The 26,741-nt window shown below is 35.0% G+C and overlaps 2 protein-coding genes across 10 annotated transcripts in view; both read left to right on the top strand.

The window, feature by feature from the left end:
- LOC114660357 (protocadherin alpha-C2-like) overlaps nucleotides 1-26,741 on the top strand; it is a 480,950-nt gene that overhangs the window by 49,101 nt on the left and 405,108 nt on the right. For 2 of the 9 annotated variants that reach the window (XM_051934056.1, XM_051934040.1), the window contains exon 1: nucleotides 914-3,310. The exons of 5 other annotated variants lie outside the window; for them this stretch is intronic. In XM_051934056.1, coding sequence (XP_051790016.1) covers nucleotides 929-3,310 — 2,382 coding nt within the window. In that variant the 5' untranslated portion in view covers nucleotides 914-928. Of the gene's footprint in view, nucleotides 1-913; nucleotides 3,311-23,598; nucleotides 26,029-26,741 lie in introns of those variants that run through there. 2 more of the 9 variants (XM_051934039.1, XM_051934055.1) reach the window with 2 other exon arrangements.
- Nucleotides 13,207-15,847, top strand: LOC114661294 (protocadherin alpha-3-like). Its single transcript, XM_028814507.2, has one exon. It carries the CDS (start codon nucleotides 13,451-13,453, stop codon nucleotides 15,845-15,847), a length of 2,397 nt encoding a protein of 798 aa, XP_028670340.2. The 5' UTR covers nucleotides 13,207-13,450.

The raw sequence follows: 26,741 nt of genomic DNA, 5'->3' as shown, positions 1-26,741 counted from the left end.
GACTCTTTAATACAAATTCATCCTTAGGTGAAACACAGAGCAGCTGCAACTAGGACTGGAATAGTGCTGCTAACCATGAGCCACCCAGCTTATAAATGCACACACAGCCATCTGCTATACTTTACCACTTTAGTATATTCTGTATTTTTGCATTTAGCAACTTTCATAAATAACTCGCTTAAAGCATTATAAATGCCACAAAAAGAATGAAGAAACAAAAAGTAATTGATGAGAATTGAAAATCAAGCAAACGTATGTAAAATAATGTCAGATTTCAAAGCATGCACAAATGGGAATAACAAGAATGTTATGAAGTGAGAAAGCACGTCCAACTTCGGATAGGTCCTGATTGACTGACTTTAGGAGAGTCTTTACTTCAAGGTAGATAATCAGAATCAAGTGGTAATTTTTAAAATGTACTTATATGTGTCATATCCATCAGTAAATACTAAATGATTTCATGTGAAGTAGACCCCTGCTTCCGGTTTCCAGCTGTCTTTCCAGGGACAGGTCTGACCTTCATTTAACGGCAAAAACACTTTGAAGGTTAGATCTGATCATATACGTCTCATTAACAGAAAATTATAAAGATTCCAAACACATTTTTGTTCATTTTTTGGTCAGTATGAGCAATATTGCTTTTAAAAATGTTATCAAATGTTATTTTTAATTTTTGAATCAAACACAAGGTGTCACTGTATTCCAACTTTCCTATGTTATCATTTCAGAGCAAGTAATTAATTTGAAGCCCTGCCTACGTTTTTTGCTTGCTTGCCAGAAGACAAGTACTATGGGGTTTTCTTTGTTTATTTTCGTTAGACGACAGGACAGTCTTACGTGTTTTATGTAATCTTTTTTAAACCAAATTTACTGGACGATAGATTTCTGTCTTCATTCCGATATACTGTATGTGATACCTAGGCCAACAATGAACTGTTCACAACAAAGAAGACTACATGGCTACAAGAGAATTGTCCTTTTTTCGGCTTTTCTTGCATGCTATTGGAAAAATGCTTTCGCTCTCGTACGTTACTCTGTTCAAGAGGAGTCGGCATCAGGGACAATCATCGGAAACATAATAAAGGATTTGGGTCTCGACATTAAAAATATTGAAGGGCGAGGTTACCGTGTAATTCCTGGAACAAAACAACAGCTGCTGCAGGTAAATCACAAAACCGGAATGCTATTTGTAAATGAAATCATTGACCGAGAAGTGTTATGTGACAAAGATAAGGCCTGTTTCATTAGCATGAAGATCGTTGTAGAAAATCCGCTAGAAATACAGCAAGCAGAAATAGAAATTATAGATATAAATGATAACTCACCAGCCTTCCAAAATAAGAAAAAAAGTCTGGAAATATTAGAATCAACGCAAATAGGCTCTCGTTTCCCACTAGAGGCGGCCTATGACCCAGATTTTGGAGTTAATTCTTTAAATTTTTATCAACTGAGTCAAAACGATCATTTTGTTTTAGACGTTAAAGAAGGCACGAAGAAGAATAAAATTCCAGTGTTAGTATTACAAAAGGTATTGGACAGAGAAGTCAAGGCAAAACACGAATTTATCTTAACAGCGTTCGATGGCGGTAACCCTCCAAGATCTGGGCATATGAATATTACAGTAACAGTTAGTGACGTTAATGACAATGCGCCGGCTTTTCTTGAAGAAACCTACTCCGTGACATTAGAGGAAAACATTCCTTTAGGTACACTTGTTCTAAATTTAAGTGCATCGGATTTAGACGAGGGCATCAATGGTGAAATTATTTACTCTTTAGAAGATACAGTAAAAACTAAAGCCTCCGAACTATTTCACCTGGATTTTTATACGGGAGAAATAACAGTTAAAGGCGTCATAGATTTTGAAGAGAATGAACTGTACGAGATTGAAGTTAAAGCTACAGATAGAGGACAAGTACCAATGAGTAGTCATTGCACTGTTGTAATTAAGATAAAGGATATGAATGATAACGCACCTCTGATAGAAATAACATCCTTAACGAGTTCTGTTTCAGAAGATGTAAAGCCAGGTACAGTAGTCGGGCTAATCAGCATTACGGATCTGGATTCAGGGTTTAATTCCAAAATAGCATGTTCCTTACCTGTTAAAATTCCTTTTGAATTGAAGCCGTCGTTTCAGGACAATCTGTATTCTTTAACAACAAAATCACGACTGGATCGAGAGTCTACATCCCAGTATAACATAACAATAACTGCAAAAGATTTTGGCTATCCTCCTTTATTATCTTATGAAACTGTTCTAGTTAACGTATTGGATGTGAACGATAATCATCCAAGATTTTTGGAAGACCCTTATGTTTTCTACATAGAAGAAAACAACAGTCCTGGAGGCTCAATCCTTACAGTGAGTGCGGTGGATGAGGACGCAAATGAGAATGCTGTTGTTTCGTACTTTTTGAAGGAAAATGAACCCAACGAAAGGACCGTAGTTCCATTTTTGAGCATTAACTCGGAAAATGGACAAGTATTTAGTTTTACAACCTTTGACTTTGAAAACGTAAAAAGCTTTAAATTTATTGTTATAGCCAAAGACTCTGGTATGCCTTCTCTCAGCAGCAACGTAACTGTTCTCGTTTTCATTTTGGATCAAAACGACAATCCACCAGTTTTCGTGTTTCCTTTTTCCACGAACGGGACTTCAACAGTAGAAGAAACCATTTCAAGAAATGTAAAATTTGGTCATTTGATTACTAGAATCAGGGCCTATGATGCTGATGTTGGGTATAACGCTTGGCTTTCTTTTTCTCAGGAAGAGGCTACTGATCGATCTCTTTTCAGTGTGGGGCGCTATACAGGAGAAGTAAGGACACAGAGAACAATGGTTGATTCTGATGTCACTGCTCATAAGTTGGTCATTCTGGCGAAAGACAGCGGTAGAGTTTCACTTTCAAATTCTGCAACAGTAATCGTGATAGTGGCTGAAAATGTGGAAGCGCACGCTTTTTCTGAAATTAAAAGTACCAGCGTAGGAGAAGTAGAAGAAAACAAAATGACATTTTACCTGATTATCATTTTGAGTTCAGTGTCATCTTTATTTATTATCACTGTAATTACTCTCATTGCCTTCCAGTGTCACAAAGCACATCAAAATTTTATAAATGAAAAGTATATAGGTGACACAAGCTATGTAGAAGTCAGCGGATCTCTTTTTCACAGTCAACAGTACCAGACTGGAGAAAAACGATTTTTATTTGTTGGACCAGACATGGACAGGAATTCTGTGATGGATATGGGGAATAATGGAAATACTCTCGTCATCTCCGATAGTGGGATTAAAATTCAGCCAGTGGTGAGTTCTTGCCAATTTCTTCTTTAAGTTGTGTTCAGTTTCTTCTTTAAGTTCTTTAACTGTGGTAAAAGTTCTTCTTCCATTTTCTATATTTCCACGTTTTTGTTTTATTAAGAAAAATAATAATGCACTAAAATATTTTAGGAATGACTCCCTACAGCAATCTTCTTTCTAAATGTATAATGTCATATCCCGTCACTTTCTAACCATGTCAATCCAAACCAGTGCAGTTTCAAGAGCTTATCCTGACTATCCGGAAGCAAGGCAGGAGCAAACCCTGGACAAGGTGCCAGTCCATCGTAGGATGAACACACACGCAAGCACGCACACACACACACACACACTAGAGGTATAGTGGTGCTAATTTATCTAACCCACATGTCTTTGGACAGTGGGAGGAAACCGGAGCACCAGAAGTAAACCCATGCAAAGACCAGGAGAACATGCAAACTTCACACAGGGAGGACCTGAGAGGCAAACCCTGGCCTCTGTACTGCGAGGCAACAGCACTATCACTGCACCACCATGACACTCTTCTTCTTTGATGTTACACAATGATATCTAAAAAGTTCTGTGCAGGTTGAAAAATACAATGGCTGGATATTCAGTATGTTTTAGGGTAAACTTATTGAAATACTTTAAATATAAAATATTTATGAAAATATGATTTATAAAAACACTTGTTTTGCTCCTTTATCAGAAGATTCAGTTGCTGAGATGTGCACAAACTGAACTAGTCATTGAAAGAAACGGTTTGATTAAAATATTATTACAAAGACCACATAAATGAAATGCACTGCTTCCAAAGAGTATTGAAGGTGGGGTCTGTTTATGGTTATACAATAAAGTTGCAAAATTCTAGAACATACTAAACTTTACAAGTGCCTGTAGGGTGGTCAGTATTGGAAAGAACTTGAATCAAAATGTGGAGCAACCTTTAAAAATGATAATGTTTTCATAGTTTAAATCTATTTTAAAAATAGTGTCTTTATGTTGTGTGACTAAGCATGGCAGCAGAGATGATGTTTAGGTTTCATTTAAAGATGGGTTAATTTTCACACCAGGTGACTGGTTTGAAATTTAATCCATGGTACACAAGACATGAAATTACTATAGTAAGCTAAACCTGTTTGGGTCTGGCCAGTACTTGGATGACAGGCGAGAAAACTTGGGTTGCTGCTTTAAGAGGTGGTGGTGAGACCATCAGGGGGCACATACCCTATGGACTGTGTGTGGATCTCAACACCCCAGTGCAGTGATGGTGACATTGCACTAATAAAATTAGTACTGCCCTTTGGATGAGAAATAAAACTGAGGTTCGGCCTCTCTGTGGTAATAAAAGATACTGTACCTTTGCATCTTTGGAAAGAGTAGAATGTTTTCCTGATGTCCTGGCTAAACTGCCTATCACATTTTTGCCCATTCTGTGCCACCTAATTACCCCCTATATCTAATGAACTTTCTCTGTCACTACTTTACTACCTAATAGTTAATGTGTGGTGAGTGTTTCTGCTGTTGCATCATCCAGGTGGATGCTCTACTTTGGTGGTCATTGAAGTGGCTCCAACTGTCTGCGTATAGCACTTCAGCTAGAAAAGTGTTATATATATGGCATTACTTACTTATATATTTCAACACATTACTGGAGATTTTTATAAAAATGTGTCATTGAATTATTAATTGTACAAGGCTAGATCTTTAACCTACAAAATAGTTTTTGACAGTGAATTTATTTTTCTTTTTAATATTACGGTTAAGAGCTTACATGCAAAGACCTATTGACAACTAAAGAGTAATAAGATACTCTGTGAGCATGTCAGAACTCTTCACTATGGAATGAGAAATTTAATTCCCTGTGCTTTGTACTAGTCTTAAAGTTGTAAAGAATCACAGATATGTACGCAGGAGAAAGCAAGCAAAGGTCATCAAGTTCATTGAACCATGTTTGATTTTATAGATATCATTCATATCACAAAATACATGCCTGATTAGTTACAGTCATAGTGCCTGAGTCTAATTTGGCGCATTCATGTACTTCAGGGCTAACGAAAAAATGCAATCATAACACATGAAAGACTATTTCTTTTTCATTTAAAAGGTCTTTAAACTCGAGGTGATAGTCTAACTCACAGGATTCCACAGTAGAAAAGAGCAATAAAAATTTGAGATATTTCAGATTTTGCAGGTAGACTTTATGATTTGCATCTCTTCGTTTGTGATAGAACAATGAATAGTTGTGACTGGCTAGTCTTCACATTGTGTAATGAATCTTTGTTTTGTTGCTAAAAGGAATCAGTTTGAAGTACTGTTGTATATTTTTATGCTGCATTACTTTTCTTGTTTGTCATTAAATGAAATTAGCAGACTTGTTTTATTTTCTTTTTTTTCTTTCATGCAATGTCCTAGAAGGCTTTTAAAAATTCTCAAAACTGGGTGAAACCTGGTTTTAGGCTATTGGTGTCTACTACCATTAGTCTATTACAGTGACATCACTGATATTTTTTTCTAGTTAGTCATGTTTATAATGCACTAAAAATGGTTAAGATTCTATATTTTTAAAGAATATTGGTGTTGCTATATTCCTTTTAGATTCTGTTTTCTGTTAGATTATTAGTTCAAGAAGTTAACACGTTACCATTTTTAATCAGTTTGTCTTAAGGGCACCATCATGCTGTACATTAGCGTTTCTCAGCCTTTAAGTATTTGCGACCCGAGTTTTCATAACAGTTTTAATCGCACCCCCCCTAACGTTTTTTTGAAAGGAGCCCACTAATACTAATTTGTTCTTTTTAAATTAATGATATATCATAGATGCAAATTTTATTATACCTACTTAACTTTTATCGACATTTATCTAACTCTATATTTATTTTTCTAGTATCAGAATGTAGTTTAAGTTAATTTATTTTGGTTTCAATAGATGTATTTTTCATATTTTTGATTCTTGTTTTCTTTTTTTCACATCTTCGCGTCCCGCAGATTGAGAACCACTGCTGTACATCATCTTGATAGTTGCAGCCATATTGTTGTTAGCAATGCTATTAAGTTATTTCCAGTCATTTTATTTGTTAGCAATGAAACATGTAATGTTATCTATTTTCAAATAAAAGTTAATGGCACAGCCTAGGCCGTATCAAAACCTTGTTTTCCCAAAACAAAAGAATGACTTTATAGTATTTATTTAGACATAAGAATTACAGACCAGTTTAGAACTTCTTGCTTTGTTGCCAGGCCTGTTAACAAGCTGCTGTCCTGTGATTACCCAGAGTTTTTTTCCTAGTCATTTTGACTACAAACAAATGGTGATTACCTGAAAATAAGCAACATCAACCATCTCTAAAAAAATAACACACTTCTATTTAGATCTGGGCCAAAAGGGATAACCAGGAGGGATGAGAGTTATCAGAATCAGAATTCAATTCATTGGCAAGGTACAGTAAAATGAACTAGGATTTTGTCTCTGGTAGGGCAACACAGAATACAAAAAGATAACTATGAAGAAATATACATATAAAAAGTGATAAAATATGATGCAGCATAGAAGGGACTCACAAAATTTAAAGAGGTAAAATAGGGTTTAAAAAGTCTATAGGTAGTTTAGTGCACAGGTGCAAATACTGAGCAGAAGTTCAGACTTGATTAGTCAAAATAACTAAAAAAAAAAGGTTTTAGTGACATGTTGTTTAAGCTCTCACTGCAAGAAGGTGTCTGCCAGAAAGAAATCTTTAAAATCGGTGATGGCCTGCAAGTCTGATAGGCAATGACTTTTGCTGCAAACTTTCTTACTCTGAACCCATATAAGATTTGAATGGGTGGTAAACTGCAGCTTATGATCCTTTCATAGGTTCTAATGATATGCTACAGATTAACCTTAGCCTGAACAGAGGCAGCACAAAACCAGATGAAGTTAGGATGGACCTGGTCATTTTTGTTTAGAACTGGACCAATATTGCTTGGGAGAGATTGAATTTTCACAGCTGAAACAAACAAAAAAACATTATCTGATGGGCTTTCATGATAATACATGCAATGTCATTGTTCTAGATAATCTTTTGTGACAGCCCAGTCCCCAGAAAGTTAAATGAACCTGTCGTCCCAATGATAGAGCCATTTATAATAAGTGATAGGTGAGCAGATGGCTGTTTCCTGAATTTTGTGATGAACTCCTAAATTTTTGAATGTTAAGGTCCAAATTATTATGGCTGCACCACACTCTCAAGTGTCCTCTAGTTTGTATATGGACTCATCTTTGTTTGAAATGAGGCCTACTAGTGTGACACCATCCACAAAATTAAGAAGTTTGACAGATTAATCATTTGTGTAAAGTGAAAAGAGTAGCAAGGACATAACACAGCTTTGTAAAGTACCAGTAGTAAGGTTTAATGGGTCAGACATTCAATATGTGTGACCAACCACAAGTGCTATTATATACTGTATCTGTAAGAAAGTCTGCAATCCAATGGCAGGTTGAACTGGGTGAGATCGTACCTAGGAGCACTAGGATGATTTGTATTGAAAGCAGAGTTAAAATCCACAAACAACATCCTCACATATGTGCCTGACTTACCTAGGAGTTGATAAACAAAGCTTAGACCCATGTTTTTTTTAACACCCACAGGCTGGTTGGCTCTGTATGAAATCTGAAATGAGTCCACTAAGTCTTTTGTACCATTCAAAATAAGAAGCTCAAAGGTCTTGATTACTACAGAGGTTGTAGGCAATGGTGACCTTAGAGTTTTTAAGGTTCACTCTGCAGTTCCAAATCCCTGCTCCTAGCACTTTGTGTTGAGCCTTTAACAGGTTTGGTTACCTGTTGCTGGCCATGTCTCACAAACCTGTATTTAACACCCCTAGCTCTGCTTAGTCCTTCAATGAAACCATTAAGTTGACACACCCCTACCTGAGCTTCTGAGACCAAAAAAGTGTATGAATCTAGACCAAATTCATTTTTCGACAGTCTGGCTTATTTTTTAAAGCACAAACATTAAATACAAAGGAAAATATTGCATGTAAAATATAAGTAATGATACTGTTAAAAAATATGCTATTTCAACACATGTAAAACCTTCCTCACTATCTTCAAGATAGCCAATCCGCTTTAGTAAATCTCACGCTGTTTATGTAAGAAACACCTGCACACAATTCTACTTCTTAATTACCTTAAGAGTCCCACCCTGGACTCTCCCTTCTGAGAATGTGTAATACTTTTGTTTTAGTTTTCAAATGAGCAGTTTCTTTTTTTTTATCTATCAACCTTTAGCACAGCGTTTCTCAACCTTTAAGTATTTGCGACCTGAGTTTTCATAACAGTTTTAATCACGCCCCCCTAACGTTTTTTTGAAAGGAGCCCACTAATACCAATTTGTTCTTTTTAAATTAATGATATATCATAGATGCATATTTTATTATACCTACTTAACTTTATCGACATTTATCTAACTCTATATTTATTTTTCTAGTATCAGAATGTAGTTTAAGTTAATTTGTTTTGGTTTCAATAGATAGATAGATAGATAGATAGATTTTAATTTTAGCGTAGTCAGCTAGATAGATAGATAGATAGATAGATAGATAGATAGATAGATAGATAGATAGATAGATAGATAGATAGATACTTTATTAATCCCAAGGGGAAATACATCAATACATCAATAGATGTATTTTTCATATTTTCGATTCTTGTTTTCTTTTTTTCACATCTTCGCACCCCCCTTTTTGTTACTTTACGCCCCCTAGGGGACCCGCCCCACAGTTTGAGAACCACTGCTTTAGCACATAATTAAAATATATTTTTCTTTGCATAAGTAATATTTACTTATTTCTACTTTCTCATCTATTTGTCCTATACTTGAAACATAGAATTATTTAAACAATTACTATTGTTGTAATTAATTCAGTTAATTAATTAAAAATGTAACAGCCCTAAATATCACCTGTATGTGCTGTAATTGACAGAGAATTAAATTTTAAAAAATAATAATAAAAGAGACAGTTTAAAAGGCCAGTCTTTTCTTTAGCAGTTGACAAGCACAGACATTATAACCTTCATGCTCAATTCAATTCTCAAATTTAAAAATTTCCAAAATGACAGCCACAAATTTCACAAGCCAATTTTAGTAGTTTGTTATCTGAGTGTCTTCCATCCATTTCTGGCCTAATTCAGTTCTTAGCCTAAGCTATCAATAATGGGCCAGGTCGATGGGTGCATTTTTTTAACCTAAAACTATTTTGTGATGGTATGTATATTCGGTTGGGTGATTTAAACACAAGTACGGTGTACCTGATTTTTTTTTCTGGATAAGTATCTTTTGCTAAAAAGAGAAGACAGAGTTTTGAAGGTGGTGAAATGTAATTTGTCAAGTAGAGTAACTGTTATAGAAAGGTTGAGGTACTAATGACAAAGATACTATATTTAAATAGTACTCTATGTGTGTGGAGCTGAAATAAAATGAATGACAAGTAAAAGCATCCTTCAGGTTCATATGTTTCTACTTTTCAATAGGTATTCATTAATTTTGTGTTAACCTATTAACTCTGACTATGCCAGAAATACTGAAATTACAGATCAGGTACAAGAGGTGGAATGTGATATGGGCTGAAAGTTATTATTAAAGGTGTAATCCATCCTGAAAACACATGATGAGGAACTTTTAATGCATTTGAAGACAAATTAACGTGTTGTAATTTTTCATATGACACATATATTCACTGAGCACTTTTATTGGCAACACTTTACTAATACTATAGAGCCTCCTTTTACTCTCACAACAGCAGCAATTCTTCATAGCGTAGATTCCACAAGATGTTGGAAGCATTTCCTTGAGATGGCTGTGCATGTTGAGACGATTGTGTCACACAATTTCTGCAGATTTGTCAGCTGCACATTCATGCTACAAATCTCCCATTCACCTCATCCCATTCTATGGGATTCATATCCACTGACCGTGAAGGCCACTGACAAACACTAAACCCATTATCATGTTCATGAAACCAGTTTTAGACCATTTTTACTTTGTGACATACATGGTGCATTGCCATGCTGGAAGTCATCATTAGGAAGTGGGTAAATTGTGGCCATGAAGGGATGCACATGGTCAGTAACAATACTCAAATAGTAATTCCAATCAAGAGATGATTGGTTGGTATTAACAAGTTAAAGTGTGCCACACCATTAAACAACCACCATCAGCCTGGACAGCTGACGCAAGGAGGATGGATTAATGCTGTTGTATCAAATTCTGAACCTACCATCTGTGTGTCTCATCAGAAATTGGGATTCCTTAGAACAGGCTTCACTTTTCCCGTCTTGATCTATCCAGTGTTGATGAGCTTGTTCCCACTGTAGCCTCAGCTTTCTGTTCTTGACTGACAGGAGTTTAACTTGACATTGTCTGCTGCTGCTGCTATATCCCATCCTCTTCAAGATGTAATGTGTTTTGCATTTTGAGATGTTTATTTTTTTATCACAATTGTACAGAGTGGTTATTTGAGTTACTGTAACCCATCTGTCAGCTCCTATATCCCATCCTCTTCAAGATGTAATGTGTTTTGCATTTTGAGATGTTTATCTTTTTATCACAATTGTACAGAGTGGTTATTTGAGTTACTGTAACCCATCTGTCAGCTCAAACCAGTCTGCTCATTCTCCTCTGACCTCTCTCATCAACAAGGTATTTCAATTCAGAGAACTATTGTTCATGGATGTTTTTTGCATTTACAGTGAACTTTAGAGTTAGTTGTGTGTGAAAATCCCAGGAGATCAAAAGTTACAGAAATGTTTAAACCAGCTTGTCTGTCACCAACAATCATGCCATAGTCAAAATCCATCCATCCATCAATCCATTTTCCAACCCACTGAATCCGAACACAGGGTCATGGGGGTCTGCTGGAGCAAATCCCAGCCAACACAGGGCGCAACACAGGAACCAATCCTGGGCAGGGCGCCAACCCACCGCAGGACACACACACACACACACACACAAACCAAACACACACTAGGGACAATTTAGAATCACCAATGCACCTAACCTGAATGTCTTTGGACTATGCGAGGAAACTGGAGCACCCTGAGGAAACACACGCAGACACGGGGAGAACATGCAAACTCCACGCAGGGAGGACCCGGGAAGCGAACCCAGGTCTCCTAACTGCGAGGCAGCAGTGCTTGGTCAAAATCACTGAGATCATTTTTTTCTATACTTCTGGTGTTTGATATGAACATTAACTAAATATCCTGAACCATATCTACATGATTTTATGCACTGTGCTGCTGTCACATGATTTGTTGATTAGATAATTGCGTGGATAAGCAGGTCTACATGTATTCCAAATAATTTGCTCAATGAGTGTATGTAGGTCTATGTGAAACAGTAGCCTATAGTTAAAGGAACTGTCGTCAGAGTTCACTTGTTTTTGTAATTTTCTTTTATTTACAATAATTAAGCTGTAAAAGGAAGCTATAACTCAACATGGAAAATATTAGTGGCATAATTTAACATAAGGATAACTCAATGGTGCAGTGGTAAACACTGCAGTCTCAAAAATCAAGCATCCTTGGTTTGTTTTCTTTACCAAGTGACTCTCTGTGTGGACTGTGCATGTCCTCCTATTTGACGGGCCTTTCTCAGAGACCACTTGTTTCTCTGAAAATCCAAAAATATGACTGACAAATTGATTATTGATTCCATATTACAGCACATTCCAACATACTCCCAACATAATGCTGTGTTTCAATTTACTGTATGTTTAACTGAAATTTTAAATAAACCCAAAATAATAATAATAATAATAATACACATAAAATCTGTTATCATCCAAAAAATATTGTACATGTAAGACTTTGAGTTTCTTTTTAAACAAATGCAGATGTACCACATTTGTGGAAAACTTAGATATTATAATTGCAAGTGGAGTATTGCATAAACAGTATATATTTATTATTGCTATTATTTTTCCAACTAGGATAGGACAGTAATAAAATGTCTCATAGATCTGTAAACCACTTTGTTTCTACCACCAGTTTTCACCAGTTACTTTTATTTTCTCTGTTGTCACATAAATATTCAAATTTGGTTTATTATTATTATTATTATTATTATTATTATTATTATTATTATCTGCGGTGGGTTGGCATCCTGCCCAGGATTGTTTCCTGCCTTGTGCCCTGTGTTGGCTGGGATTGGCTCCAGCAGACCCCCGTGACCCTGTGTTCGGATTCAGCGGATTGGAAAATGGATGGATGGATTATTATTATTATTATTATTATTATTATTATTATTATTATCTAAATTGGCAAAAAGTGGTTGTGTATGTGTTCCACGTTGTTCTTGATGTCCTCTCGGTGATATTCGGATAGGCTTCAGCTTCTCACAACTCTGTGATGGATAAAAACCCATTTCAGTTGGATAGATAAAAATACTCTATGTATTCAAATCAAATGAAAACAAAAATTTCCAGTCATTTGGTGATACGAATAATGATTTCTTCACTTAGAAAAAATCACCATGCACCAAAAAAAATAAAAAATTTCAGAAAATTATTGACAAAGAATAAAAATAAGTTATAAAATACTTTCATGACTAATAGATTACACACTAATTTGAGATAATTAATTCTGAAAATGTATGTTTTCACTATTGAGATCTGCGTTAATCTTAAGAGTCGACCACCCACTGTTTATCTAACTTATCTAATTTTATGCAAGACATTAACTTTCAGTAATTTTTACCTTCTGAATTGTTCATTATTTGCTTGGGCAGATATCCACTACTTTAATGAGAAAAAATACAAATGTAAGTTCTTAAATATACAACGCAGTGTTAAGGTAAATGTTATTGAAGTATAAGTTAACAATATAACATGCTTAATGGCGATGATTCGGTTAAATCTTATGGCAATTTGTGAAACAAACACAGGGTGTCGCTGCCTTCCATGTTTCCATCATTGTCGTTTCAAAAGGAATACAGCTTTCTTAGGAAGGTCCGCCTCATTATTTGCCTGTTTTCCAGAAAATCGACTCCGTGGATTCAGCTTTCTACGTGTATTTATATTTATTTTAAATTTATTGCAGTTTCATTATCGGAACAAAGGAAAATATACTGCAAACCACACCAGTGTGTAAGCTTCATGTAATTTTCGAAAATGGTCATTCGGGAAAATCGAAGACTGCATGGCTATAGACAGATTTCTCTGTATTCTGTTGTTCTTCTGAGCTTTTGGACGAACGCATTTGCACATCTACGGTATTCTGTTTCAGAAGAGTCAATACCAGGGACGATTATCGGCAACGTTATGAAGGATTTGGGTCTCGACGTCAGAAATGTCGAGGCCCGAGGGTTTCGTGTGATATCTGGATCAAAACAGCAGCTGTTGCAGGTAAATCTCAAAACTGGAGACCTTTTAGTGAAAGAAAGAATTGATAGAGAAATGCTTTGCGACAGAGATCAGGCATGCTTTACTAGCATTAAAGTTGCAATGGAAAATCCCTTAGAAATACATCAAGCAGAGATTGAAATTATAGATATAAACGATAATTCCCCGGCCTTCCAAAGCAAACAGAAAACCCTAGAAATTTTAGAATTAACTCAAATCGGGTCTCGTTTTCCACTAGAGGGGGCTTTCGATCCAGATTCTGGAGTTAATTCGTTAAAATTCTATCAAGTAAGTCAAAATGATTATTTTATTTTAGAAGTAAAGGAAGGTAGCCAGAAAAATAAAATTCCCGTGTTGGTGTTACAAAAAGCCTTGGACAGAGAATTAAAACCCAAATTTGAATTTTTGTTAACAGCAGTCGATGGCGGTAATCCTCCGAGATCTGGAGATATGAATATTACAATAATAGTCAGTGACGTGAATGATAATGCCCCGGTTTTTGTTGAAGAAATATACTTTGTTACATTAGAGGAAAATGTTCCGTTAGGTACGCTTATTTTAAAAGTAAATGCTACTGATTTAGACAAGGGTAGTAATGGCGACGTTGTCTATTCGTTTGAGGAATCTGCAGGAAATAAAATTAAAGAATTGTTTGAGTTGGATAGTTATACTGGGGAAATAAAAGTAAAGGGTTTAATAGATTTCGAACAAAAGAAAGTGTATGAGATTGAAGTGAAGGCTACAGATAAAGGACATGTACCCATGAGTAGCCACTGCACAGTTGTAATTAAAATAAAAGATGTTAATGACAACGCACCAGTTATAGAAGTACCATCTTTAACAAGTGCAGTTTTCGAGGATGTAAAGCCAGGTACAGTAGTCGGGCTGATTAGTATCACAGACGTAGATTCTGGAGTTAATTCAAAAATAGCATGTACCACATCTGTTACCCTACCATTTGAATTAAAGCCATCGCTTCAGGAAAATCTGTACTCTTTAACAACAAAAGCAAGACTTGATAGAGAATTGGCATCCCAGTATAATATAACAATAACTGCAAAAGACTTTGGTCATCCTTCTCTATCATCTTTTGAAACTGTTCTAGTGAACGTGCTGGATGTAAATGACAATCCTCCAAGATTTTCAAAAGATTTTTATGTATTCTACGTAGAGGAAAATAACACTCCTGGAACCCCAGTGCTTGAAGTTAGTGCTGTGGATGCGGATACAAACGAGAACGCAGTTATCACTTATTATCTGCGGGAAAACGAAGCCACGGAAAATCCAGTGGTGCCTTTTCTCACCATCAGTTCTGACAATGGACAAGTGTTTAGCTTCATAACCTTTGACTTTGAAGAACTGAAAAGCTTTAAATTCGTTGTTGTAGCCAAAGACTCCGGAATGCCTTCACTAAGCAGCAGCGTTACCGTGACCGTTCTCATTTTGGATAAAAATGACAATCCACCAGTTGTCGTGTTTCCATCCGTCACGAATGGAACTGCAGTTGTGGAAGAGACCATCGCAAGAAACGTGAAAGCTGGTTATTTAGTTACAAAAATCAGAGCTTATGATGCTGATGTAGGATATAACGCATGGCTTTCTTTTTCTCTGGAAGATGCCACTGACCTGTCACTTTTCAGAGTGGGGCACTATACAGGAGAAATCAGGACGCTTCGGGCGATGACTGAGTCTGATGTCACTGCTCATAAGTTGCTTATAGTAGTGAAGGACAACGGAATCGTTTCATTTTCTGCATCTGCAAAAGTAATCGTTACTGTAGCTGAACACACAGAAGCACACGCCTTTTCTGAAGTTAAAAGCAGTCCTGCCCAAAATGAGCCAGAAAATAATATAACATATTACCTGATTATTGTTTTAAGCTCAGTCTCATCTTTATTTTTAATCAGTATAACTACTGTTATTGCTATCAAATGTCACAGAATATATGAGAATTTTAAAAATAAGAATTACTTAAGTGACACAAACTATGGAGAAGTGAGTGGATCACTTTTTCATAACCAACAGTACCAAACAGCTGAAAAGAGATTAATTTTTGTTGGACCAGAGGTAAACAGAGATTCAGTTGTGGATGTGGGGAGCAATGCAAATACTCTTGTCATTTCTGACAGTGGAATTAAAATCCAGCAAATGGTGAGTTATTGTTAATTTAAAACCTTCTCTTTTCATTGTGGATTTGTTTTTCATTGCTTTTGTAGATGTTCTTTTTATGTGTATATTATTGTTATTGTTATTTTTCTTATTATAATTATTATTTTAAGAATCACTAGTGAACTTAGTGGATGGAAGTTGATAAGAAGAGATTGATGATGAGACTGTGTTCTTTCGCCAGATATTTTATTGTTGGACAGCAAAATGATTTTAAGAAATATTAAAGAAATTAAACAATAAGGGTGGGAGGTGTGAATGATGTCAGTGTGAAATTTGCAGATGTATTGCTGACAGTGCCGGATTAACCAATAGGCACATGTAGCATATGCTACAGGCCCCGCAATTTCGGGGGCCCCCAAATGGTGGACCCAATATTTAACAAAAAAGTGTAGCATTGAAAAACTGGTCTTTAAAAATATTATCTTTACGTTTTTAAACTGTAAATTTCTTACACAACAAAACTTTAGGGGCGCAACACATAAAATTCACATAAATATTATAAGATTCTTATTATAATTGAGAGTAAAATAATTATTTAGTCCGGTTTGAACTGTTCAGAATCTAAACTTCAGATGATGCAGACCAAAAGGGCCCCCAGATTTGAAATGTGCTACGGGCCCCCAAAGCTCTTAATCCGGCCCTGATTGCTGAAATTACAGGAAATGTTATATGTGGTAGTAAAAGACATTGAAGCGAAGGGACTAACCCTAAATTGCAAGACTCCAATTACTGTGGTCTTTACCAAAGACAAGATCTGGAATACTAGTTTAAAGTAAAATCTGAAAATGTCAAGGAAGTGAATCAGTTTTGTCACCTATGGGTGGTATGTTAACACAAGATAAAGGAATGCATCAGAAAATCAAGAGATGGATTGCTATAGTAAAAATTCCCTTTTTGCAGTTTAAAACTATATTATAAACCAATACATAACCAAGAAAAGAAAAGAAAACTTTCTAAGGTGTTATGTATGGCCTCTCTTAAAGTATAGTTGTGAAACATAGACTGTGAACAGAACAATGACGGCAGACTAGAGAGCTGTGAGACATGTTTTTTTAGTAGAATAACATTTTCATGGACAAGTAAGTAACAAATGAAGGAGTATTAAAGATAGAACAGAGGAAAAGATTACTAAGTGAGATAAAGAATAATCAATTTAAAATGTTTGGGACACATCAGCAGAGCTGAAGGAATTGAAAGTGTTGCATTGCTGGGTAAAGTCAAGGGAAAAAGAGCAAGAGGAAGGCAGAGAAAGAAAGACCATCGGTGAAAATGTTGTGAGATGTTTTGGGAACATATACCAATGAGATTTCAGTGCGGCAAGAAAAAGAGATGGTGGAAGACCGTAATTGCCATAGACATGGCACACGTAGAGAGAAAGTGATTATACATGAGGTAATATTTAAGGAAGACAATATTTCATTTTTTTTAGTGTTTTTATACTGCGTTTTTGGAGAATGTTTGAAATCCTAACATTCTTCTTCTTTGGAACATATGACAAATTCCTAAAGCTTTACTACTTATTATTACTCTTCTCTCTCTAACACTCCCCATCCCTCTATGCTCTCACTCACTTTCTCTTTCTCTTAATGTTTTTAAGCCTCTCTTTCAGTGTCTTCTATAATTAGCTTATATCATATGCAGAAATTAATTTTAATTATCCCTTTTTGAATGTAAGCTGGACAGATGATAAGGCTGCATTGATTGTTCTGGAGGATGTATATTCTATTTGCTTGCTTACTCACTTATTTTTCAATTTTACCTCTATTGCTAAAGGCACTTGTTACTTAGATGTCTTTAATATAGATGAAGGTTTTAATTAACCCATATCCATCTCTGAAATATTACTCTTTGCAGGTAAAGACTACTGTAATAAACCTATCTGAATATGAGCACACTTTTTTGAATAATATTTTATCATATTTATTTTACAAGTGAAGACTAGGGAATTGATCCTTACAGTACAAATGGCACAAAATATTAAATATGATACAAATATTCTTTAAGTTAATGGTTGAGTGAAGCATCCATCTGCATGAATGACACCTTCCTACAATGACTGGTCATCTTTAATTTTAGTAATTCGTTATATTTATATAGCACTTTTCTCACTACTCAAAGCACTCCTCACACAGGGAGGACCCGTGACATGAGCCCAGGATCACCTTACTGTAAGGCAGCAATGCTACCATTGCACCACTTTGTCGCTCCACTGTATGTTTTACCTTGAGCTTCCACTGCCCAAAAGGCAGAGGAGAAAGGAAAAAAGGATAGCAACATGGGAGAAGAAGTGTTTACAGATAATTACTGAAAGGATGTAGGATAGAAGGTCAAGCAACACAATCAATTCTCAGCATATTTGTATGAAAGGTGAAAAAATATATCCAGTGGATGACTAGAATTTTCTTCTTGGTAGATCAATAGCAAAATATTTTAAAGAATTCCATAATAGAAAAGAAAAAAAAAAGAAAGTCTATCAGTATTGCTGGAATCACTTATTTAGGCAATTTGTGATACTCAAAACTTATAATGTAGCTCATAATACTGAAAGAGTGGACAATGGGATACATTTGAAACCCCACTAATTCATTCTAAACTGAATTTATTATTCTTTAGTCAAACAGAGACCTCACTAGAAGCAACTCAGCTTTGTTAAAGGTCATCCGTATAGAAAGTTAGCTGGACATCCTTTTACTAAAGGCTCTGAACACACCTTATGATTTTGCCCTCACTCCTTTGGGCAGACATTATCATCTGTCATCATTTGTACTCAGAAGAATCAGAAAGAACCCGTTAATGTTACTGTGTGCTTATGAAGATTTCTTATCTATGATTCAATGAGTGATCATTACAACGGTCTTGTAAGTGGATATCAACATTTTCTATTGTCTGTCAATACAAACAACTGACTTATTATTCACTGAATGCACAGATGAGAATAATAGGCAAAAAAAATAATCAATAGTTTATTTTGTTTCAGAATCCTGCTATTGATAAGTTGCATTTTTAAAAATTGGTGAAAGTTAGGCCTTGAGGTAATAGACATTTCCATACTCATTGCTCATTTGGGAGTGATCATCATTGTCAGTAGGACATACTAAGCACAAAAAGCTCCAGCAGATTACGAAGTATGCAGCTAAAGTTATTGGGGCTGATGTAGATGATTTGACTAGTGTATGTCAGAGGGCAATGTTAAAGAAACTGGAAATCATCTCAACTGATGACAGACATCCATTACATGTAGAACTAAACTTCAGTAAATCAGGAAGGATAGTTGCTTTGAAAACCCACACAAATCGTTCCAGAAACTCCTTTCTTCCTAGTGCCATACGACTTTTCAATAAGAAATATCGGAGATAATGTTTAACGTTTTGATATATATCCTGTTACCTTTTTTTTTTTTTTTTGGTATAAATATGTTTTATCTAACTGCCTTACCTTAAGCTTTCTTATTTCTATTTGTCTGTTTTATTTCATTCTGTCTGTTACCTGTTATTAGATGCAACTGAGAAGGCAATTTTCATGTTTTCCTGTGTAAACATGACTAAATAAAGAAACCAAACCTAACCTAAACCTAACCTAAGCATATGAGTGGATCTTGAGGTCATTCTGAGGAACCTGGTATGCCATTGCAGTATTTAAATATTTAAGATACATCAATGAAGTAGCACAAATTCAATAATATTTTTAAAGAGACTAAAGGGTGATGCATGTGCCATATGGATCATAAATCATCTCATTGATATAGAGGGATTTATTTGATTTATTTATCTATTTGAATTGTTTTTATGAAATGTCCAATATAAGAAAATCACTGGAAATTTACACTCCACTTTTCATTTCAATCTAGATTTTACAGAATGAGGAAGGGTGAGGGGAGAATGAATTCTTTAGATTTAATGCCAGCATTGGAAAGCTTAAAATTTTTTAAAATATAAGTACCCTCACAGCCTTAACTGTAAATGTGAAAGGTCGTTATTATTTTCTATTGTATATTTCACATTAACCTTCAGTAATTTCTTTCTGCTATCAATATTATTTGTGAGCTTTATCTTACTACTATAAAACTTAATGTACACTTTCTTCTTTTTAGATTAACTAATCTATTGCATGGTTTAAAGACTTGTTATATTTTGCTTGCTTTTCAAAAATACATCTTTTCTGCTTTGATCTTTTATTTTGTAAAAAATCACTGAAATACATGTAGAACTGCTCTATCATGTCCTTTCAGTACAAATGAATTTATCTTTAGTAAAATTTAACATTAACCATTGAAATGTGTGTTTAAGAAGAAATATCAATATGTTCATAATATAAATGAAGCTGAGGCATATATTCTGAAGGTAGCCTGCTCAATATGGGGCTATAGATTAGCATGAGACCATAAAGTAATAGACACGTTACACAGTTTTCACTTCACCTCCTTGATAAAATATTACAAACCTACAGAAGCACTGCAGTCATCACCTTAACATGGTGTTTTATTTTGTAACAACAGAATACAGATTTCTCAAATGCTAGCTGCAGAATTGTTTGGATTACCTCACAATTAAGAGTTGTACATGTGGTAGACAGGTAGAAGAACACAAAAGCTTGATGGATGACCCATTTGAAGCTCAAAGCCACAGAGATGGCAGCAGACTACATTAAGATTAAAGCTTTCTCAGCTCCAGCCTGGTGCTCTAGGTATATTAGTATGTGAGGTTCAACTTGGTCATAAATTTACAGTAGATTAGGCTGCAGAATTTGGAGTCAAAAATACAAATGGTGTGAGTCAATTCTATTCTATTTGAAAGACAAAGTCCTGCTTTGTGAGCAAAACAAGTTCCTCATATTTGGTATCAGTTTGTTGTTGCAAGTGATTCCTTGCAGTATGTATGTTCTCTAAACCAGCTTAAACTAGTTATATAATCATAAGTCTATCACAGCTGCGCTGGTCCAGTAATCTAAATTACCTAAATAACCTTTTACTTGAATTGGGATATTGATGGAAAATAAATTATTAAGTGAAAAGCCCCCCAAAATGGAAGAACAATGGACAAACTCCAGGAAATGCCATTTTATGCAGTAGACGAAAAGCTATGTTCATAAAGTCATAATAAAATGTTAAGCATTATATGGAAACTAATCACACCATAGTTGTGTTCCCTCATAGCTGTAGTGACCTAGTTTCCAATGTTTCTTTGAAGTTTCTCCCCATGTTTATGTTAGTAAATTGGTTTTCTTTCACAATTTAGAGGTTCATGGTATTCTTGGTTAACTGATGACTATATAAATTAACACAGTAGGAATATAAGTGTGTGAGTGTGACCTCCTGTTGAATAGCCTCCTAATCATAATAACCTGCCTTGTGGCCAATGATGCACCCATCAGTTCTAACCAAATTATGTAATTAGGGAAAAGTTATTAACATACCATAAAAACTCAATTACAAATGATACAAAGCAATAATCTTTCCTGCAACTTTAAAGGCTAAGCTACAAACTCTGTGTTATTTGACTTTAACACATATAACAACGCTGGAAAAAGCAATGGTCATGGTCAAATCCTTCAAAAGCTGATCTACAAACTTTATTTAGTTAACTGTTCCATTAGCCTGTTTCATCAATGCATGCAAACAAAGCAATACTGGGTGTCTCTTCCTTACTCTAAACACAAATCAGCATTGAGATGCCAGGTTTTTCTTTCTTTCTTTGTTTTTTTGAATATTTAACACAGATGTACAGCTGTATTACTGAAAGCAGTTACAGCCACCTTGATGATAGAAAACATTAGGCACCGCTCTGACTCTAAAAATGACACTAGTTTTAAAAAACAATGAGAATATTTGATTTTTGAACTTTGTTGCAACACCTTTTTATTATAGTGTATTAAAACCTCATAGAATCAATCATAAGCCTGGAATTGCCACTGAATGAGTTACCAGTTCAACACAAGCTCCTTCCAATCATTCATTCTTATTCACTAATTAACTTAATATACACATCTTTATGTGAGAAAAAAAAAACTGCAGTTTATAGATATATCCCTTGCATAGCAAAGGGAGAACAAGCAAACTCCCCACAAGCAGTGCCCATGAATATGAAAATGAAGAATCTAAAAGGCAAAGACTTGCATTACTCTGCCAGTGAATATTTCTAGCAACTCACTTTCATTGATCTGATTCGTATTCTGAATGTCAAAGTCATTTTAACAACTCACAAGACGCTTATTATCATTCTTACAAAAGTTTCATTCATAACATTACTAAGTCAGTCTAAAAAGCAAAAACTAAAATTATTTAAATGGTGCATAGACAGTTTAAAACAATTGTGTTGTTCATCTGTTCATCGTAGTTGATGAAAAGATTCAAGTTGAAGTTTAAATTGGCTGCACAAAAAGAAAAATCTGAGTGACATACATTTCTGAGTGAAATTCATTAAACTTCAACCATATATATATATATATATATATATATATATATATACTGTATATATATATATATATATATATATATATATATATATATATATATATATATATATACTGTATATATATATATATATATACTGTATATATATATATATATATATATATATATATATATTCCTTCTTAAGCCATACGGAATTAACTATGCAGACTTATAACAACATAGAACATCCTAACGTTGTATGTTTTACCACCCTTTGAGGCCAGTGTGCTACGTGACCAACCTAACTGAAACCATCAATAATATACACATAAAAATAAAAAATAAATAAATGCCGTATTCCAAATAGTAAATAGACAGGCAGATTTTTTTGAAGAGTTGAGGCAGAAAAAGGCAGCTTACCTTCTATCGCCTTTCTGGAACATCTTAAGTAATACAGGGGTTTATCACACCTGCAAAAAAATTAAACTTCTTAACACAAATGGATTAAACATCCATCCATCCATTTTCCAACCCGCTGAATCCGAACACAGGGTCACGGGGGTCTGCTGGAGCCAATCCCAGCCAACACAGGGAACAAGGCAGGGAACCAATCCCGGGCAGGGTGCCAACCCACCGCAGTGGATTAAACATTTATAATTAAATCGATTTCCATAGAAATTCACCATTATTAATATCATTGATTTATATAAATAGGATTACTCTGCAGCATTTCAACTGCTCCCACTACAACTGGCACTCTCTAATTCCGAAGTTGATTATTATTAAGGAAAATGTGCATTTAGGGAAAATATGTAAATTTCAAAACCTCAAGCAAATTATAATGCGATTTAAAAAAATTTAGGCATTCATTGTGAACCACAGAAGTTTTGTTTCACTTTACTTTTGGAAAAGAAAAAAGAGGAGGTAAATGAAGATGAAAACCCCTATCAACCTCAGTGGTATTAGCGCTGTATCACATTTTTCCTTTCATATTAAAATAGTTGACATCTATTTTAACGCCATACGTCATTAATTAATTGCGTAGGTAAATATGATTTACATTTAAGGGCTGAATATGTAAATTAATGACTTGAATGACCGTATAAACGCTTCCAAAGGCACAAAATATTAATTTTGATTTCTTTTAAACAAACACGAGGTGTCACTGCCTCCCTGTTTTCCGCCGTTATTGTAGCAGCAGAAACATCAATAAAGAAGCCCTCCCTTTTTTATTTGCCTGTTTTCAGAAGAGAGCGTGAACTGATTTTTTTCATTGTTGACTCCTGTTTCAAAAGAGGCCTAGTCTCGTGTTGGAGATGCATTTTATTCAGAATCACTGGAGTACAATTTGAAGATTTTGAACGATCATTAGTCATCTGTGGCATTTTATTGTATAAAATGCTAATTATGGCCAGTTCAGAAAACAGAAGATTTCATGGCCGCAAGAGGAATGTCCTCCTTTCGGCTTTGATCTTGTGCCTTTGGAAATATACATTCGCACATATACGCTATTCCGTTCCAGAGGAGTCAAAATCTGGAACGATTATTGGCAACATTGTGAAGGATTTGGGGCTCGAAATTAAACAACTGAATGGGCGAGGTTTTCGTGTGATTTCTGGATCAAAACAACAGCTGCTGCAGGTAAATATCAATACTGGAGATCTTTTTGTAAATGAAATAATTGACAGAGAAATGTTATGCGGAAGAGATCAGAAATGCTTTACCTCCATTAAAATTATAATGGAAAATCCACTAGAAATACACCAGGCAGAGATCGAAATTTTAGATATTAATGACAATTCTCCAGCCTTCCAAAACAAGAAGAAAATCCTGGAAATTTCAGAATTAACACAAATCGGGTCTCGTTTCTTAGTAGAGGGGGCATTTGATCCAGATTCTGGTGTAAATTCATTAAAATTGTATCAGTTGAGCAAAAATGACTACTTTGGCTTAGAAGTAAAGGAAGATAGCAAAACAAATAAAATCCCAGTGTTAGTGCTACTAAAAGCCTTGGACAGAGAAGTGAGCGGAAAATTTGATTTTTTGCTAAAGGCGATTGATGGCGGTAATCCTCCGAAATCTGGTGACATGAATATTACGGTAATAGTTAGTGACGTTAATGACAATGCGCCGATTTTTGCTGAAGAAGTATATTCTGTAACATTGGAAGAAAACGCTCCATTAGGTACTCTTGTTTTGAAAGTCAAGGCTACTGATTCAGACGAGGGCAGTAATAGTGAGATTGTGTATTCGTTTGAGGAATCTGTAAATAACATAATCTCCAAATTATTTGTACTGGACAGTTTTACAGGAGAAATAACGGTGAATGGTGTGATTGATTTCGAAGAGACAAAACTTTATGAGATTGAAGTAAAAGCTACAGACACTGGACAAGTACCCATGAGTAGCCACTGCACAATATTAATTAAAATTAAAGACGTGAATGACAATGCGCCCCAAATAGAAGTGACATCATTAACGAGTTCAATTTTCGAGGATGTAAAGCCAGGTACAGCAGTCGGGCTTATCAGTATCACAGATTTTGATTCAGGTGTAAATTCTAAAATAACGTGTACCTTATCTGACAAACTACCTTTTGAACTAAAACCGACAATGCAAGAAAATGTGTATTCCTTAAATACAAAGTCGAGACTGGATCGAGAATCTGTACCTCAGTATAATATAACAATAATTTCCAAAGACTTCGGTCATCCTTCTCTGTCGTCGTATGAAACGGTTTCTATTAACTTACTGGATGTAAATGATAACAATCCCAAATTTCTGGAAGACCCTTATGTATTTTTTATTTTGGAAAATAACACTCCGGGAGTTTCAATGTTTTCAGTCAGTGCAGTGGATGATGACGCCAAAGAGAATTCGCTTATCTCGTATTATCTTCAGGAAAATGAAGTCACGGAGAGGACAGTGGTGCCTTTTCTCAGCATTAATTCTGACAATGGACAAGTGTTCAGTTTTACAACATTTGACTTTGAAAAAGTGAAAAGTTTTACCTTCACTGTCATAGCTAAGGATTCCGGAGTCCCTTCGCTTAGTGGTAGCGTCACTGTGCACGTTTTTATCTTGGATTTAAATGATAACCCACCAGTAATTGTTTTCCCTTTCACCACAAATGGAACCTCAGTTGTAGAAGAGACGATTCCTCGAAACGTAAAGGCTGGATATTTGGTTACAAGGATCCGAGCTTATGATGCTGATGTTGGATATAACGCGTGGCTCACTTATTTTCTGGAAGATGCTACCGACCCCTCACTTTTTAGTGTGGGGCGCTATACGGGAGAAATTAGGACTATTCGATCAATTGCCGAGTCTGATGTCGCTGTACAAAAAATAGTGGTACTAGTGAAAGACAGTGGGAGTGTTTCATTAAGTGCTTCTGCAACTGTAATCGTGACAACAGCTGAAAACATGGAAGCCAATGCGTTTTCTGACATTAAAAGCAGCAAGACACAGGAAGGAAAAGAGAATAGCATGACATTTTATTTGATCATCATATTGAGTTCAGTTTCATCATTGTTTGTTATCTCCATAATTGTTTTAATTGCTTTCCAATGCCAGAAAGCAAATCAACATTTATTAACTAAGTACTATTTAGATGACAACAACTATGCAGAAGTGAGTGGATCTCTTTTTCACAGCCATCATTACCAAGCAGCTGAAAATCGACTCGTATTTTTTGGACCAGAAGTTAACAGAGATTCGGTAATGGATTTGGGGAGTAATGGAAACACCCTAATCATTCCTGATAATGGAATTAAAATTGCGCAAATGGTAAGTGACATTTTTAAATACAGTATATGTCATTTCCTGTTTACTGACTTTCAAACGGCTGATTCGTTGCCATTTTAATGATTCTTGTAAAGAACTGAACACTTAAAGGAGTGAATTTTAAACCCTTTGTAACTGGCAGATCTCTTACATTTTATTATTATTATTATTATTATTATTATTATTATTATTATTATTATTTGTTTCAGTTGTCAATGGTTTGTTTAAACTATATTTGCTTGAATAATTGCTTTTTAAGAGGTAGACTTTCACCTTTCACTTTTGGAATCCCGTTATTATTTTTTGTTTCATACTCTTTTCTGAGTGCAGGTGCAGTATACTTAGATATACTGCCTAAAACGAAATGGCACTTTTACAGAAGATTTTAAACTGTATATCGTTCATATGTATATATATATATATATATATATATATATATATATATATATATATATATATATACAAACACACACACACACATATATATATATATATATATATATATAATATTTATTTATTTATTTTTTTCAAAGGTCTGAATCGTAATCTGATTATTTTTTTGGATGGTTACCAGGTATTGTGGTTGGTTGGCCGGTTGGCAAAGATCCGTCATGTCCTCTTAACTGCGAGAAGCAGATTATAAATATGTGATACAATACCTGCTAAATAATTTAAAAAGTACACGATACGTGTTTTGCCCTAATTGGGCTCAGCTT

The sequence above is a fragment of the Erpetoichthys calabaricus genome, chromosome 11, assembly GCF_900747795.2.
Source record: "Erpetoichthys calabaricus chromosome 11, fErpCal1.3, whole genome shotgun sequence".
NCBI classification, from domain to species: Eukaryota; Metazoa; Chordata; class Cladistia; order Polypteriformes; family Polypteridae; genus Erpetoichthys; species Erpetoichthys calabaricus.
This window is presented reverse-complemented; position numbering and strand designations above follow the sequence as displayed.